Here is an 18,527-nt window from a genome sequence, read left to right as displayed (position 1 = left end):
TTTGAAGACCTTTCAAACCATAACAAAATCTCTTGTTTGTTAGGCAACTGTTCGGCCACCGTCATATATAAATCAGTTAAGCATAAAAAGGCACACACCACAAGAGACAAAACAGTACTGTATCTACATATAAAAAATAATAGAACAGACAGACAGAATCGGAGACACTGACACACTAGATGAGAGATGGATCTGGCTGATCACTTGATCTACTACTACTTGCTGAAGAAATAGTCTCAGTGGAATGGTGGCATTCAAGAAGCCATTCCTAATAAAGGGAAATAGGGACAAAAGGATAAGTAACCAAAATTACACACAAACTGGACTGGACGTTATTTGGAGCAGGTGGAGTGATGAATCCAAATTCAATTTCTGTTTGTTTGTTTCTTGTTTGTTAACAGGTATGGACTGTACAGAGAGTACCAAAAGGCATCGTCATGGCTGCATTTCTGACAATAGTGTTGGATGTTGTAACTCAAAGTTTTGGATGTCAAAACTGATGATAATGATGGATCACGATGGAATAATATATCACCATTCAGCAGTATTTTTGGTTAGCTCCCATCAATTAGTCTTAGGCCCCACTTCTATGTATCAAATTACAGGTAGTGATCTTTTTCTACTCTCCAACCTCATTGAAACATATAAACTCCTGGCTGCACACACACTGGCTTTAACTTCTGTCAGGATGTAGACTTTTATACATTTATTGCTGCTAGTGCTCCTGTTGTGTGAAATGGGTGTGGAGGAGCATGGTGAGGTCACATGGCTACTAGTTTTTCTGTCTGTTCACCCATTCCAGTTTGTTGCAGTAATCAGAATCAGAATGCTTTATTGATCCCTAGGGGAAATTATTTTGGTTACAGCGCTCACACCTATGGGCAATCTAGATTAATCAATTAACCTATCCCCAATAACTGCATGTCTTTGTACGGTGGGAGGAAGCCAGAGTACCCGGAGAGAACCCATGCAAGCATGGGGACAACATGCAAACTCCACACAGAAAGCCCCTGGCCTGATGGTGGAATTGAACTCAGGACGTCAACAGCGCTAACCTAACATTACTGGCCTTACCGATCAGTTTATTGTAACTTAACAGAGCGAAGAATTTCTACAATTCTCCCCCATTTTGTCTCTTTCCCTTGTAGCTAACTGATGATGGATCTGTTCAGCAGAGGGGAGCTGGGGCTGCTGGGAGGAGGAGAGGGCCTCAGAGATGATGTGGCTGCGCATGGCATCCGCTGGCCACCCAGTCGTCTGCCAGAAGACATGTATCCGCCGTCTGGATTGGCCCTGGCTGCTGCCTACCATGACATCAAGCTCCGACTAGCCAGTCTGGAGAGGGAGAACAGTAGCATTAAAAGGAAACTCGAACACTACGAAGTCAAGGTGGAGAGCAGCAGGCACACACACATATCCACACATCCTAGACCCCATACACAAAACAGCATACAGTAACATTTCTGTGTTGGGAATGCTTTGTTTGTGCCCTGTCCCCCAGTTCCCTATGATTACTGAGTTTGGAGAGGAGACAATACTGTGTTGTTCCTGTGAGCCCATCATCAAAGATACCAGCACTATTCAGTCACAGACCACCAACCTACAACAGAGGATCAACTCCCTCACTCAGGAGGTAAAATTTGACATGCAGTACACCAGTTAGATGTGTCTGGTCAAGTCTCTTATGTGAATCATGTTGAGGTTTTTTCTCTGTCAGCCTTGTTTGGATTTTTTGTAATCTGACAAATAGTGAACACACAGCTGAGAATCAGGCAAAACAGTGATGAGACACATACCAGACTGTTATGATGTTGCACAGCAGTCAGGACCACAAGCACTGTACTTGCACAGTGAAGCTCTAATTCAAGGAGTTTAAGAGAAATATTACATTAACTGTTCAGGAAGTCTCTCATTTTCAGATTTGATTAACTATCATGACATACCATTGACATACTTCAGATCCTCAGACTGAAAAAAAAAAATGCTAAAAAAAAGTCCTAGGGGTTACCTCTTGGAACCGCAAAGCAATAACACAGATTTGAGCCATGGCAAATGTCTCAGTAACTAGGAGGCCTTCATAATGGGAGAAACCTTTCTCCTTTTAAAATGTAAAATTATATCATAACATATCTTTCTGAAATTTAGATACCTGTAGTATACTGTATTTCATTTGGAATTAATTGAAATTGTTAGAAATAATTTTTCTCAGCTCCAAAAGAGCAAAGAGAGAGAAGAGAGACTGGAAGAAGTCATCCAAGCTTACGAGAAGATTCACCTGGAGAAAAGCAATGTCCAGAGAGACCTAGACAAAATGGTAAATACATACAAACATAATAATGTGTTTTGTACTGTTAAACACATTTTGTGCTGAGGTATTTCCTAGCAGATTGGGTTTCAGTTGCAATTTGCTGTGTTTCCATTTGTGTGAGACAGACAACTCTAGTGGAGCAGCACGTGGACAGGATCCGCATCCTCGAATCAGCTCTCAGGCAGAGAGATAGTTCCCTGCAGAAACTCAGCACTGAGCTGCACAGCAAAGACTTACATAAGTCTCAACTCCATGCCAGTCTAGACATACCGAGAGGTGGGTTCTTTATATATCAGGGGCACATCTGCTTAAATAAATGTCTATGGTAGCAGTAGGAGAAATATCCTAATCCATAAAGGGCAAGTAAAAACTATACTGTTTGTAACTGTCATAGTTATAGTTCAGGATTTCCATTTATTTAAAATCTGTCACATTCACAAATTCATTGCTTTACATATTCTATTCCCGCTATTCTTCTGTACCAACAGCAGGGCGGGGCATTCCTGATGAATGCTATAGAGCACTATTAGCCTTGTACAGTGTGTGTGTGGCATTGGGTCATAGTCTGTCTTGTAGTCAATCCAAGCAATGCTGTCTGGTCTTCTCCACTATCGGAGGGCGATGGCCCTCTAGTATGCACTCCGCGCTCATGTGTTTACTCATGTGCCTATTCAGCTTGGTTGCTATGCCTTAGTGGAGCTTCTATGTTGTGAAGATGCAGGCAATTAGCAGGTTTGATGGTACTGGACCGTTTTGAGGATCCTTCATGATTACGATTGTTCTTCCATTCGTTAGTCAAACACCTTAGTAGTGCTGCCAAGCATCCTTGGTCTGCCTGTCATAGTGTGGATGTTTGGGGAGTTTGAGACCTGTTTTTTCCAACCTTGGAAGACACGTTTTCCTTTTCTCCTCCATTTGGGGCGGAGCTGGTCTCTGCTGTGGTCTAGGTACACCTGCTCATCATAGGGCTACAATAAAGTGAGGGTATTTAAGGACCAACTTGAACCTTCATTCTTGGAATTAACTCTGCTCTCTGCTCGGATTCCTGTTCGGTCCTTTCCTAGTTTGTTGAATTATGTCTTTGAAAATCAAAGGAATCCTTTCTTGCAATGGAACAATTGCTAGGGCATGATCCGGACAGCAGGAGGTAACAGCGAACAGAGTTGACCACCCACAAAGTTCTGGGACACACTTTCGGGTGAGGTCAGAAGCTGGTCAGCTAAGCAAAGTTTAAAAGAGCCTGCAGTAATAACAAGCCAGCCCCAAGTACTGCTTCATCTCCTTTTTGGTTTTGGTGACATAGTGTCACGGCGGGGTGCGCCGGTGTGTTTGTTGGAGCGGACCCAAAAGCAGACACTGGAGGCAAGGAGCTGGTTTGCAAACTGAAGGTGAGCCTTTATTTCGGCTGAAAACATGAAACTATGAAACACCAAGCATAACTATGATAAATTATGTTGAACCTATGACTGACCATGATAACAAAAGGTAAAACTATGACTGTGACTAGATGACATGAGGAAAATTGGCAGACGTCCTGACAATGAACAGTAATAGACAAAGGACTTAAATACACACATGAGGTGATCAGGGGAAGTGGAGACACATGAGGAAACAGCTGACTAGGATGAACATAATGATGCACAGGAAATGTAAACTAAAACACAACGACATGAAAACTGGACTTTCAAAATAAACAGGAAAACATGACACCACACAGGCATGACAGCATTAACCAGGCAGAGCAGAAACATGACACATAAGACACAATAAACAACAATGGGAACTCTGTGGCTCCACTCTGCTCCAACAGCACCAATTCATAGTCAATGTGTTGGTAACACTTGTCATGTGTTACCAACACACTTCATCCAGCTCCACTTGGTGAGCTGGATGAAGGGAGCAATACAAGCAATTTATCTCCCAGCAAAAATTATCTTAGGTGCTGCTGATGTTCCTCGGCCTAGAGCAAATTTTCCCATGATAACCTCCCCAGTGTGTATAGCTTTGCTTTTAGTTCCAGAACATATTGAAGTTCATTCTTACCTGAGCTTGGACCTTGCTCCCAGCTTTCTTTAATGACGTCCAGCACCCCCTGTGGCTTCCTGCCAAACAGCATTTCCTTGCTAACGCTGCTCAAACTGGGTTACACTGCGAAATCCAGAGCAGGGAGATATATGTGAAGCTGTCATTTCTTTTTTTCATTTTTGTTTTTTTGTTTTTTTTTTCCAGATGGTCCAGGGCCGACACTGCAGAGCTCCTGCAGTCTGGATGCCCTTCTGGACCTGAAGGTGCAGCAGCTGGAGGCTGAGCTGGAGGGTGCGCAGAACCAGGCTGAGGGGGCTTTTCAGAGAGAGAAGGCAATGAGGGCTGAGGTCCAGAGGCTGCAGCATGAGGTAGCAAAGCTGCGGGAAGCACAAAGACAGGTACCTCTCAATTGCTTTAAATGCTTAACTGGCCATGATCAAGTACAGATGGACTGCAGGACATTGTGATCTCACAACTGCTGTGGGTCAACAAAGCACACTTAGGCAGTCATGACTAAGGTGCTGCCATGCAGCCACGCTTTAACGTTAAAGCTTATAAGCTGCACTATTGTCCATTATATGTCAGGTTATTTTAAAACAAATTCAACAAACAAATTACACTCCTGGACTGCCACTTGCTGCAGTCTTTCAGAGTTATTGTGGTAAAAAAAAACAAAACCCTTAAATTAAAATAAATGAATAAATCTTCAGAAATTGTTAGAATACGATAATACGAGGATACTGAGGAAAGGTTTTCAATCATTTATCCCATGCATAGACTTTAAGCTTTATTTTACATACTCCCAAATATTAATTTATAATAATATTAATTTATAAACATTTATCATTTTCAGTCACATCTCGTGTTTTCCTTCAGTGATTGGTAGTTCTAACCACAGATCCTTGTGTGTCTGTGTCAGTCACAGGACCTGTCTTCTCACTGTGAACACTGTGACGTAGAATGGATAAAGAAAGCCGGCGATGAACAGTAAGTCTAATTACAAAGAATATTTAAATAGAAGTCTATAGTTCATTGTCTTATGCGTGTGTCTGTGTGTGTGTGTGCTCCAGGGTTAACCTGGCATTAGCTTACACGGAGCTCACAGAGGAGCTGGGTCATGTTCGCTGTCTGGCTGCAAAGCAGAGTGACCTTCTGCAGCATGTCTCACAGGAGCCTGGTAAGCAACCTGAAAGAGTGACTAATTTGTGGATTTTGTGGTAGAATATTTGTCAGAGAGACTTGTCCTGTAGATATGCTAAAAGTCTCTACCAGCTTGAAAGTTTTTCATTTTAATTGCATGTACTGTACCCACTTACTGGAACAGTTTTTGTACTGAGGCTCAAGTGTTACTGTGAAACAGTAATAAACATCTTTCTTTCATCTTAGTCAATAGCTGATAGTTTATAGCAACTCATGTTAGCTGTGGAGTTGTTGGATCATGATGAAAGAGTTCAAACATCCTCTGTTTACATCAGACTGCAGGAGGTATAATCAGCCTTCTGTATAGATGACCATACCGTGACCACTGCAACTTCTACTTGGATTCTACTTGATTGGAAGCTATGCAGTAACTTGTTGGACACATGTCAGCACCCACAGTAAACTTAAGTGAACTATCTATGGGACAAACCCTATAGTCACTAATTTAGCTATTGATTTTGATTGATTTTGATAGTCTTTGCAATTCTTACACATTTAAGCAGAAGTTGTTTTCAGGTCTGTTATTTCCTTTCTTCATTCATCTTTCTCTTGCTCTTGCACAGCTCCTCAGCATCTCTCTCCAACCTCTTCCCAGCGTGCCTCACTCTCCCCTGACAGACTCCTCCCCACTCCCCCATCTCCTATGTCCTCAACTGAAGGGTCCATCTCCTATTCCCATCAGCAGACTAGCAGCCGCCTACGAGCTAAGTTCCAGGGTCGCCGAAGTTACTCAGAGGTTAGGTTACACATTTTAGTAGAACATGAAAATGACAACTACTTTGTGAAATATTTTTATGTATTTTATTTTGTACTGATCCTTGCCTCCTGTTTCCAAGGTATCTAACACATCAGTCAACCAAAAGCCCCCAGTTCATCTGTTAAGGGACCCAGTATCTACGCTTCCCAAACCCAGGCACGTCCATGGGGACATGCAGGCTTACGGTCAAACCAAAAGTCAGCTCTGTACCTCACTGGTGGGTTTGGTCAGACCAGCATCAGCTCATGGAGCTGGAGTGGAGAGAGGAGGAGGAAGGGGCGTAGAAAGGTGTGGTGACAACAGCCTGAGCAGCAGTCCTTGTCACTGTGTTCTCGACCTGGACTTTCCTGTGGCTGCTGAGGTGAGAAGTAGAACTTGTATTCACTTAGTTCTTGTTTTTCAGATGTTATGATGAAACAACGGTTTGTAACCCATTTTAGCAGTGAGTGCTGGGTGCTCTGGCCATTACCAGTCCATAGTCCATAGTTTATTTGAAGATTTTATGACGCTTGAGCATGCTGAGTTAGACAAATCAAGATGAGGTATTTTAGTGTCAAATTTTCTCTTTTTGGTTACCCTTGATATTTTAGATGTAGTGGGCTTCAAAGTAGTCTTCCACTGATGGCCATATTCCTATTTGGCTTCACTAGATAAAACTTGCTGACCTATTGCTAGTGTTTGCTAGCACTAACATTCTTGGTAATGCAGACAAATGGCTTGATGCACAATGTAGCAGCTAGCTAATGGAGTCTGTGTTGTGCTAGGAACTGGTTGTTTGTTCAACTTAGTAAATAGTGGATTCGTTTCTAAGCTGCCTTTGGCTAGTGGATTATCAGAGAAAAGTAATCACTCTGATAATCATTTAGTCATTTTTGATGTAACATGATAGTTACATCAAAAATGACTACTATTCTGCCAAACTACAGTATCTACTTAACCCTACTTTTCTTCTCATGAAGGTTCACCACTTCTGTCACACTGATGAGCCAACTGAACCCACGCCACTGGTAACACCACCTCAGTCTTCAGATGATGAAGAGGTGATGATAATGATTCTGATGTTTACTGATTTTCATCTAGAGTTAGAGGTCATATTGAAGATGTGTGGGGTTGTGTGCTATGTAAATTTACAGGACGTATGTACATATCCATCGCCCGTTGCCAGCCCACCTCATACTCTTGGTGCTGTTGGGACTGGTTCATCGTCACCTAGGGAACAGCCCCTTCACTCCTCTTTCCAGTCTCCAAGGAAACAGTCCCACCATCCCTCTTTCTCAGCCCTTGAGGGCCCTACCATGCTCTCATGCCATCTGCCTCCCTACGTGAACACTGAGCATGCTCAGTCATGGCCATCTATTAATGTGAGTAGAAAACAATATTGGGGATTACATGAAGCTATTAAGAGATTTCCTGCAGACCCAACACGCTCAGTGCTGCAGCTCAAAAGAAGTCCCACTGAAGCACAAAACCCCTCTGTTACCTCGGGTAATTTAATTTGTTTAACATGCTGAAGATTATGTTTGTATAATTTGTGTATGGAAAAAAAATGTAAGTTGCTTTAAAAAGACATTCCTGTATTCCTTTTAGCTGATGCCACAGAGAAATAAATCTGCCTGTTTAGTTTGTGCAGTAAAGATGAGACACTGAAATATTCTTTTAAACTTGGTAAAAAAAAAGAAAAACACTCTCACAGACACTTGCACAAACTCTTAAGACTCTTAAGACTCTGTAATACAGGAGAAAGTAATATTTAAAGCCTGAAATAAGTTAGCAACTTATATTTCCAGTTCTCCTGGCATAGATGGGCTTTCTTCATGAGGTTTTGTTAGATGCTCGAATAGAGTCTCTGGTTAACTCAAACTTTACCAAGCTCTGGTTCTGATGCAGCCAATGGAGCAGATTGTGCCCATTCAAGACAATGATCCATCCATCATCTTCTTGCTCTTATTAATTTCAGGGTTGCAGGAAGCTGGGGTCCTACCCCAGCTGTCTAGTGCAAGAGTCAGGATAGACCCTGGACAGGCAGCCTACAGTGATTCAAACTTCACCAACTGTGTCATTTTAGAAGCATTCCAAAAGCAGCTTTCCACTCTGCAACACTGGACAGAGCTGGCAAGGAAGGCAGAAAAATCAAACTTTGCATGTGAAAAATTCCCAATGTAATTTGAAGCTCTGCAAAAAATTAGTAATTAGTAGCATCTTCTCAGAAATTTAATGTCACAGATACACACCATTTCTGATAAATATCTGTGACATTGACTCTTTGGCAATGTTGAATATTTTCATTATATTGTTCTAAATGTTGAAGTAAGTAAATAGCCACCCCATTCATGAATTACGTTTTGGTTTGCTCACAAGCGGCTAAATAAGACACTGAATGTCATCACATTAAACAAAGACACACACTTTGTTAGTGTCCAAATATTATCGTTTTGCTTCTTTTCATTATGTTTGCTCTTCTAAAATCATATAACTGTTATGAGCTTGTTGAGATTAGCTTGCCGAAAGCTTCAGTTCAATTAAATCAAGTTTTTTAATTAATGGGATGACTGTGGATCAGGAAATAGCACATATCATCTGCCATTCGGAAGGCTGGTGGTTTGATCCTCTGCTGCTCCATTTGGCATGCCAAAGTATCCTTGGGCAAGATACTGAAGCTTGAGTTGCTTCCGATGTGCTTATTGGAGTGTGAATACGTGTGTGGAAAAGACAAAATAGATAGAGAGGGGGGAAAAAAGAGTGAGATATAGGCCTATTTAACAACATATACTGTTTACACGAGATAATTTTATTTCCTATATGAATGCTAAATATTTAACTGCCATAAACAGCCATAACTGTACTTGACTGAAAAACACGTCAAGTGAATAACAAATGTACTGCACTGAAACACTCAGTGAGGCTATTAACTGCTCTGTATCAACTCATTGGTTATTTGCAACTTAGCCTACATACCTAATGAGAGGAATGTGCATGGCTCTGTAAACACAGTTCTGTGATGTCTTGGTCATTTGAGGTCAGCTTCAGCCTCAGGTTTGATTCAGATCCAATCTGCTTCTGTATTTTGTGTAGATACGTGATCGTAAATGGAAGGAGAAAGCACATCGCCTTGTCTGAAAGTGCAGGGTATTCCCTGCACAGCTGTATTCAAAAGTCCAAAGTTTCTGCTGTCTGCTATTCTGTACAGTTCTCCTTCTGATACTTCCTGTTTGGAGCCAGGATTGCAATGCTTTTGAACCGTTATTTTTCATTCCTCCACTTGCCATGACGACTTAGTTTGTCAACCCTTTTAGCTACTTGTTAGGCCGGCCTAGTAAGCTTGCCTACTGGCTGATTTAAAAAGGAATATGCCTTTTTCAAAAAAGACAAAACTTTATTTAAACTCAATTTTTGTGATCTTGAATGTTTTTAACATTTTAAATAATCATTTGATCTTAAAAAAGTCTTTGAGACGTTCCAGCAGTGGTACGTGTACCACAGTTTGAGAATGACTGTTTTAGGACTACATGCATTTTTTACTTGTAGGCTGGACTACTGTAATTTATTATTATCAGGAACTAGTTTTTCAGCGTCACTCTGAGATAGATGTTTCTAATTTTAGAGATGTTGCACAAATTGAAGAAAGCAGTCCTTAAACATTTGGTTTAATATGAACACTGAAGGATATGTCTTAGTCAGCTCACAGTATTACTGGAGGCCAAGGTAATGCCATCCAGAGTAAGCATGTGGTTAGATAACATATTTCTAAGATTGTCACAGTAAACTCACAGAGTCAAGCACAGGACTCTGTGAGTTTGGAATTGAAATTTCATGGCTTATTTACAACAACCGCCAAGTGCTATGGAGAGAAGGAGGACACCACTCTCCGCTGCAGTCAGACACTGCCAGAAACACACTCGAACTTCCAAACTCACTCTCAGGGATCCAGGGCAGAAACAGGGACAGTGAAATCTATATACAAAGAAACAGGCGAAGAATCAGTAGAATCTATTATCAGTAGAATCAGTATTGACGAAGGCGAAGAGAACATGAGTAGAAAGAGCCGGGGCTACACTGATGTGAGCAGTACAGCAACAAGGACCACTGAGCCGCCGTAGTGGCCGGACGAGTCAGGTCTGGTTGGGTATCATTTCATAATTAAGTGTGTAAAGAGGACTCCCCATTTACATGAACAACATTTACTGTCTATTAGACAGATATTATTCAAACCACTGCAGTGCAGCCCCTTTAATTCCTAATAAAATATTGTGGTCAACAAAAAAAAACGCAAATCTAGCAGGACAAGTGCAGAGACTCAAGATTCAAAGAGTTTATTCTCATGTGTACAGAAGAAATAGCATTTCTCTGTGCAATGAAATTCTTCCTTTGCTGTCCATACACAAATGAGATGAGCCATAAGATCATTTGTAAACTGTAACGCTGTCTCTGTACTGAATTCTGAAATCTGACCGAAACTCTTCAAATAAACCATTTCTCTGCAGGTGATCAGTTAAATCCTTTAACTAATGTTTCAAGTATTTTTAAGATAAAAAAAAAAAGCTTGGACATTGGGCTATAATTAGTTGAGGTAGCTGGGTCAGGTGATAGCTTTTTAAGTAATAGTTTAATTATTGCTACCTTAAAGATTTGTGGTAGGTAACTGATTATTAGAGATGAGCTGATCACATTTGAGGAAGCATTAACTAACAGTTGGACTTCTTAGAGAAGTCTTGTAAGAATGGGTCTGCTAGTAATTCCTGAAGTTAACTCAGAAAGATCATTCTGAGAAAACAGGTCTAAAAAATATCAATGATATTTAAAAAGGCTGGACATTATGATGGGTTTGAATCATTTTTATCCAATGAATCTAATTTTATTTGTGGAGAAAATCATGAAGTCATTGCTAGATAAGATTAAAGGAATGCTTGGCTCAACAGACCTCTGACTTTTTGTCAGCTTGGCTACCATGTCGAAGAGAAACAGACTTTTTTATTTTTATTTTCTTGAATCAGTGATCAGTAAGATGTTCTAGCTTTGAGGAGGGGGTTCTATTTTTAGAGCAACAAGCTATTTTTAGGCTGATTGAAGCTCTTTTAAATTTGTGATGTGTCATTTTCTTCTCAAGCTAAAGCTTTGGGTTTGCCATGTGACACCCAAGAAACCTAAAGGATTTAAAGACTATGTAAAAAGGAGTGTGCCATAATCTCTCTTAAGATGTGTGTGTAGCACTGGTGGTGCAATTCTAGTAGTGGGCATTGATAGGTCTGTGTAGCACAGGCCTACTGCTGGAACACCGAGACAATTCTACTACAACAGCAAAAGCAAGACGCAAGTCACCAGAGCACTTTGTGTTGCTCGTGCACGACGGAGAGAACTATGACGAGCGCCGTTCCTTCCACTTGAACCCCAGTCACTCTCAGTTAGCTCCCCCGTAGCACTTCTCTTTATTGTGGTTACATGAATATGTATAGGTTCATTAACATACATATGAACAAAGAGTACGTGTGTGTGTGTGTGTGTGTGTGTGTGTGTGTGTGTGGTCAAGATGTAACCCTGTGAACGACTCCCCAAAGCTGGTGCTAGGAGCCCAGCGGTCCACCTAAACAAAGGGCTCTTATGCTAAAACAGATACAGAGCAGGTGTCCTCCTATACCATAAATCAGTAAGAGAAGGTACGACTTCTCTCATGACCTTAGGATGTGTGTGCATATGCCAGAGTGCTCTGGGGGCACAAAGAGTCTTTGCAGACTGCTATATCATTATACAATTGATTATATACCTCTAAGCATATATGAGCAATTGTTTCCAAGCATAAATGACAAATCAACAATATAAACCTAACAGGCATATAAGACCTGTTAGTGCTACTTCTAGCCTTCTTTGCACATAGTATAGGCAGTATAATTACCTTTAACCGCAGTATGAGGACAGAAGGGAAATATGGGCCAGATCAGACAACTTCTAGATTCGTAGGTGCTAAGGCCCCCTACGAGCAAGCACTTTGGCTCCAGTGGGAAGGAAAAACTCCCTTTTAAATGGTAAATGGCATGTATTTGTATAGCGCTTTCAGAATCAGAATACTTTATTGATCCCTGGGGGAAATTATTTTATTTTTTACTAGTCCCTAAGGTCCCTAAGGACTCCAAAGCGCTTTACACATCCAGTCATCCACCTATTCACGCACACATTCACACACTGGTGATGGCAAGCTACCCTGGGGCACACTGCCGGACACTGGCGCTACCGGTCCCCCTGACCACCACCAGTAGGCAACGGGTGAAGTGTCTTGCCCAAGGACACAACGACCGAGACTGTCCAAGCCGGGGCTCGAACCGGCAATCTTCCAATTACAAGGTGAACTCCCAACTCTTGAGCCATAATCGCCCAGGAAGAAACCACCAGCAGAACAAGGCTCAGATCAGATCATGCCCTGCAAGGATTACCAGCATGGTGATGGTGGCTGCAAAATTGTTGTAGACGAGAAGGGAGAGCAAGGAAGGGCAAGAAAAGGAAAACTTTTACCAAATATGACACATATTTTATTCATGATCCATATTTATTTTATTTTATGTCACATAAGTTTCATCAAACTAAATTTTGCTTGGTGCATGCAAAAGGATTTTATGCTGCACATTATTTTAACAAATAAAGTTCAACTATATGAAAGAGAAGACAAAGGCTGATGTGCAGTAGCGGCATATAAAACAAGTCAAGTCAAGTCAAGTCAACTTTATTTGTCAATTCTGCCACATGTACAGGACATACAGAGAATAGAAATTTCGTTACTCTCAAACCCTAGTGATTAAAAAATGCAAATAAAATAATTAAAAAGTAAAAATTTAAATAAATACAATGCACTATTTGCCTATTTGCACTACTATGCCTCCTTAACTTGAATATTGTATATTGTATATTGCATAGCTTTTTTTTTTGTTATACGTAAAATTGTAAATGGAGATTTAGTAGTGAAATGGGAGTGAAAAGAGGTCAGCGCAGAAGAAATCCACAGTGCATTATGGGAAGTCCCCCAGTAGCCTGAGCCAATAGCAGTGGAAGGGATGGTTCAGGGTCACCTGACCCAACCCTAACTATAAGCTTTATCAAAAAGGAAAGTTTTAAGAGCAATTTTAAATAGGTTGTGTATCTTTTGAACCCAAACTAGGAGTTGGCTCTACAGGAAAGGAGCTTGATTGCTGAGACTCTTCCACCCACTTATACTTTTAGAGATTAAGCCTACAGTCTGAGAGTGAGCTGCTCTTTTGGGATAAATCATCTATTCCAAAGCTATTCTAAAAAGTCTCACTGGCATTTTGTTGAGTGAGCCAGGGCGAGGCTAACTTAAAATATTTAAAAGTATTCTCTGTGATACTTGATCTAAACAATTAATAATCCAAGCTATAAGAAGCTTTTCTACTTCATCATATCACAATTTTCCATCATCGAGAAACTGTGCTGAAGGACTTGTGTTCTCTTTGATTGAAGCTTTATGAAGACTTTATGAAGGATTTACCATTATTGATGGTTAAGCAATTTGACACCTATTCTTTTTTTTCTTCCTAATCTCCACAGTTATGGATGGAATCGGAAGAGAATGCTGCTCGGAGCTGCCCTCTGTGCCAGCTGACCTTCCCAACCAGTTACCCTGATGATGCCCTCATCAAACACATTGACTCTCACTTGGAGAACAGCAAGATCTGACCTTTCATTTTTATTTAAAAAACAATTGTAAGCTCACTTTTCACCAGAGATGTACATAAAGGTTATTTTTGATTGGTTCTTGGTTTGATCCAGGAACGGTTTGAGTAGCCTGCATGAGTCTTTTGCATCACTCCAACCTTAGTATGGCCATTACCCATCTCACTGAAGTGGATAGTCCAATCTAATTGTGAAATGAAAGCATTCACAGGCCACAATTTCCTTTTCAGTAAACACACATGGATTGCATATTATTTTTCATCAAGCACTATAGGTTTTCTTTCATTCAGAATCAAACTAACATTTGTACATTTAAGAAATTATATATGTTATAGTTGGAACCACTGCAGCTGGCACTCTTTTTGCAGTGCCGCATGTGCTGGCCTGAAAGCAGTCCTGGAAACAGAAGACAATTCAATGTTGTAGTGGATCAAGTTGGCAGTTTGAAAATATACAAACCTTCCTGAGGTCTGATCTGGGTATGAAGAGCACACTTGGTGTGCAAATTTAGACCCGTAGAACCATGGTAGCCACATTAACCCTTTAACATTCTCTGTAAGAAAATAATAATAGAACTATTATTTCTTAGCACTTTTTATTTACCATGGGCAATAATAATATTAATCAGTAATTTGTTTTTAAATAAATCTTGCATGTTTTAATATTGGCTTAAAACACGCTTAAAAATACAAATAAATACAGATTTTTTTATTAAATGATTCAGGCTTTTCATTTTAGCTCTATTTTATTTTATTTTTTTAACTTTTTAAACTAAAAATGTGATTACAAACCATGTAATGATGTATTGCTAGAAACATGTTTACCAGCATATGTGAGATTGTTAACATGGGACAAACCATCCTCTCCCTGGCCACCTCCTCCAGCTTGTCCGGTTCAACACCAAGGCATTCCCAGGTCAGCCGAGAGATACCTCTCCAGCGTGTCCTAGGCCTCTTCCCGGTGGGACATGCCTGGAACACCTCACCCAGGAGGGGCCCAGGAGGCATCCTTGTCAGATGCCTGAACCACCTCAACTGGCTCCTTTCAATGTGGAGGAGCAGCGGCTCAACTCTGAGCCCCTCCCGGATGGCCGAACTTCTCACCCTATCTCTAAGGGAGAGGCCAGCCACCCTTTGGAGGAAGCTCATTTCTGCCTCTTGTATCCACGATCTCATTCTTTCGGTCACTATCCACAGCTCGTAACAATTGGTGAAGGTAGGGACGTAGATCAACTGTTAAATTGAGAGCTTCGCGTTCACACTCAGCTCTCTTCACCACAACAGACCGGTACAGCGTCCGCATCGCTGTAGTTGCAACACCAATCCATCTGACCATGGGATTACTATTACCTAAACTGTCATGATTTTTACTTATTTGTTTGTTTATTTATTTATTTATTTTTTACCAAACTTAGGATACTTAATTACTTTAAAATAATATTGATGACATTATTATTATTATTACTGTTATTATTATTATATCCTTGAAAAAAGGAGCCGTGTATTTATTTGTCCTAAGATAATTATTTTGTTTTAAACTTTCATGAAGGAAGTTTAAGTTTTTAAACTTCCACTTAGAAAAAAAAAAACAAAGCTCTACCAGCTGCTTGGTAGAACTTGGAAAAAGTTATTTTTCTTTTTTTCTATCAAGTTAGATAATTAAGTAGGACCTAAAATAAAAAAGTCTACTTGAGTGTCATGCCTGGACTGAGCAACAACGTCCGTGTCGGAAAAGAAAGGCCCAAAACTGTAGCCTGTCAGCTGAAGCTTCAAATTGAGGTGTCCAAAAAGCAATGGGTGGCTACATCCGTGTTTTATATGAAGTTTTATATGAAGAGGATGCCCCTGGATATTCAGATAACACAGATGTCCCTTAAGTGGGGACTGGAGGCTGTCTCCAAAGGCGAGTCAATGTGCATGTTTAAATGTCCATATCAAGCAAATAAATGTATGACATTGTACAAACGTTTTGGTCTCTGTGGCTTCTTTCCCCTTCATAACAACTATCATTGGCCACTTATTTATTTATAATGTAACCAATGATGTGAATTTTAACATATGCTGAAGTCTATCTTTTTTATAGAGTCTGGACTGAGTTCATGGTACATACCTTCCTGGTTTAAGCTAAAACGAAAACTTAAACTAAATCAAGATATTTAGTGTTATGTCAACAATTTAAAAATAATGTATGGTAATTTTAAATGTCCTTTAGTTTTATTTACAAATTTTCACAAATCTGCTGGAATATTCATAAATTTATGTAAATGATATAAATCTCCACTAAGAAAATATAGAACTCTTATTATGCTCTCTGCAAGTTGGCTCCTGTGCAGAAGATGTGGACATGCATCCAGAACTATAAACAAATATTTTGACTCTTGGCTGCTATTGTTTTATGGATTACAGACAAACTTAGCATTAGAGCTGTTACAATGATGAGCAGTAAGGGTTCACTGTCTCGCTGAAGGTCACCAGTACCAGTGTGTTACACCCCGGCCTAGGCAACCGGAGTGCAACACGAAAAAAAAAAAAAACACAAAAAAAACCCCACTAAGGCTCTCCACCAAAATCCCAAAACGAAAGTATCGACAAATCTATTTACAGCTATTTACAACAAAACAACAAACCATTTACAACACGGGGGAGATCGCGACCATGACACCCTGAAACACAGGGTTTAAATACATAGAGGGAGCAATCAGGAAAATGGACAACAGGAGGGAAACACAGCTGGGGCAAATTAGAACTGACGAGACAGGGAAACGTAAACTGAAAACACTAAGATAACACAGACTTTCAAAGTAAAACAGGAAACACATAACAGTCACGCCAAAAACAACACACCGACAACACCGAAACGTAACAAGTGCCTGTGAATGAACATATGCTGGCTGCTGGAAGTGGAATGGAAGTTAAATTTAAGCTGATTTACTGAGTGCTGCTGTCACAAAGCTGACAGGAAAGTGCAGGAGAGGTGTGAAGACTCCAGGTTAGCCTCTGTTTGGGTACACCTTCCTTTTATTTCATCGCTGTTTTTTTTTTTATTATTTTTTTTATTAATTTATATAGCACATTTAATAACAACAAAATGTTGACCTAAGTGCTTTACAAAGATAAAAAGAAAACCCAAAAAACAAAAATTACACAGTAACAAATAACATCAATAACAAATACCTGGTAACAGATGACTAGGTGGATAGATAGGTAACTCTCATGCGGTGTTGAAAGCCAATGAGTAAAAACGTGTTTTAAGATGGGATTTGACACCATTAGACGCTATTAAAGAGCTGAAGGCTGGCAAAGTAGCGGGACCAGACAGACTATGTGCCGAGTTTTATAAAGAATTCAGAGAAATTTTAGCTAGCCCGCTGCTGAACATGTACAATGACTCCTTTAAAAAGGGTCTCTTGCACAGTTCTTTAAGGGAATCCAATATATCCCTTATACTTAAAAAGGGCAAGCTACCTGAAGATTATCCCTCCTATAGGCCAATCTCTTTGTTGAATGTGGATCTGAAAATCCTCTCCAAGATATTAGCAAAACGTCTGGAACTTTTACTCCCCTCGCTTATTAATGAGGACTAAACGGGTTTTATTAAAGGGCGCAATTCATATAATAACATGCGTAGGTTATTGAATATGATCCAGTTCTTCCAACAAAAATCTCTGCCTGGTGTGGTAATTTCCCTTGATGCCGAGAAGACATTTCACCATGTTGAATGGTCTTACCTGTTTTTTACACTACATCAATTCGGTTTCAGTGGAAACTTTATAAACTGGATTAAGTTACTTTATAACAATCCCTGCTCTGCAGTTCTTACAAACGGGGTGCGGTCCTCCAACTTCCGGATACAGAAGGGAACCAGACAAGGCTGCCCCCTCTCCCCTTTGCTCTTTGCCCTAGCCATAGAACCATTGGCAGAGGCAGTACGAGTTCAGACGGACATACATGGTCTATCTGTAGGACAAAGACAGCATAAGATTATTCTGTATGCTGATGATGTACTTGTTGTGTTGACTCGGCCGGAAACATCAATCCCCTCTCTGGTTGAAACTATTAATAAGTTTAGTGAAATCTCAGGCTATAAAATTAATTTCAATAAATCAGAAGAGATGCCATTGGGCAGTCTGAAACAAAAACTATGGGCCCCTTCTCCATTTCCCTTCACTTGGTCCACACAGGGCTTTACGTATCTGGGGATTAGGGTTACTCACGCCTTTGAACAGATGTATAAAAGTAACTTTACCCCCCTATTTGAGCAGGTCAAACTAGATCTAGAGAGATGGAAGTCCTTACCGTTATCCTGGCTCGGTTGTATTGCTCTTCTGAAAATGAATATTCTACCTAGGCTACTTTACCCAATACAGATGGTTCCGACCCTTTTTCCACATAAAGCTATCCAAACTCTAAATGGCTGGTTCAGCTCCTTTGTTTGGGCAGGGAGGAAACCTCATCTTAAAATATCCACGTTATGTCTTCCATCCTTAAAAGGGGGCCTTTATTTCCCAGATATAAGGAAGTATCAGCTGAGCACCCATATGCGTATAGCTGCCGATTGGGTACA

At 40.4% G+C, this 18,527-nt stretch overlaps 1 protein-coding gene across 2 annotated transcripts in view; it reads left to right on the top strand.

Moving 5' to 3' along the window:
* Positions 1-14,680, top strand: part of LOC146710772 (TANK-binding kinase 1-binding protein 1-like) — a 31,652-nt gene extending 16,972 nt beyond the window's left edge. Inside the window, exons 2-13 of one of the 2 annotated variants that reach the window (XM_085453375.1) lie at positions 1,149-1,389; positions 1,502-1,633; positions 2,210-2,314; positions 2,434-2,584; positions 4,538-4,731; positions 5,253-5,320; positions 5,404-5,510; positions 6,097-6,269; positions 6,370-6,651; positions 7,250-7,330; positions 7,424-7,651; positions 13,839-14,680. In XM_085453375.1, the coding sequence (XP_085309501.1) occupies positions 1,156-1,389; positions 1,502-1,633; positions 2,210-2,314; positions 2,434-2,584; positions 4,538-4,731; positions 5,253-5,320; positions 5,404-5,510; positions 6,097-6,269; positions 6,370-6,651; positions 7,250-7,330; positions 7,424-7,651; positions 13,839-13,967 (1,884 nt within the window). In that variant the 5' untranslated portion in view covers positions 1,149-1,155 and the 3' untranslated portion in view covers positions 13,968-14,680. The remainder of the gene's footprint in view (positions 1-1,148; positions 1,390-1,501; positions 1,634-2,209; positions 2,315-2,433; positions 2,585-4,537; positions 4,732-5,252; positions 5,321-5,403; positions 5,511-6,096; positions 6,270-6,369; positions 6,652-7,249; positions 7,331-7,423; positions 7,652-13,838) is intronic. The other variant, XM_085453376.1, reaches the window with a different exon arrangement.
* The last annotated feature ends 3,847 nt before the right edge of the window (positions 14,681-18,527 follow it).

This window comes from Copadichromis virginalis, linkage group LG4 (genome assembly GCF_057382275.1).
Source record: "Copadichromis virginalis isolate Kocher_CV1m ecotype Utaka linkage group LG4, C_Virginalis_male_GT1.1, whole genome shotgun sequence".
In the NCBI taxonomy this organism is placed as follows: Eukaryota; Metazoa; Chordata; class Actinopteri; order Cichliformes; family Cichlidae; genus Copadichromis; species Copadichromis virginalis.
Note: the sequence above shows the minus strand (reverse complement) of the source record. Positions and strands in the feature narration are given on the sequence as shown.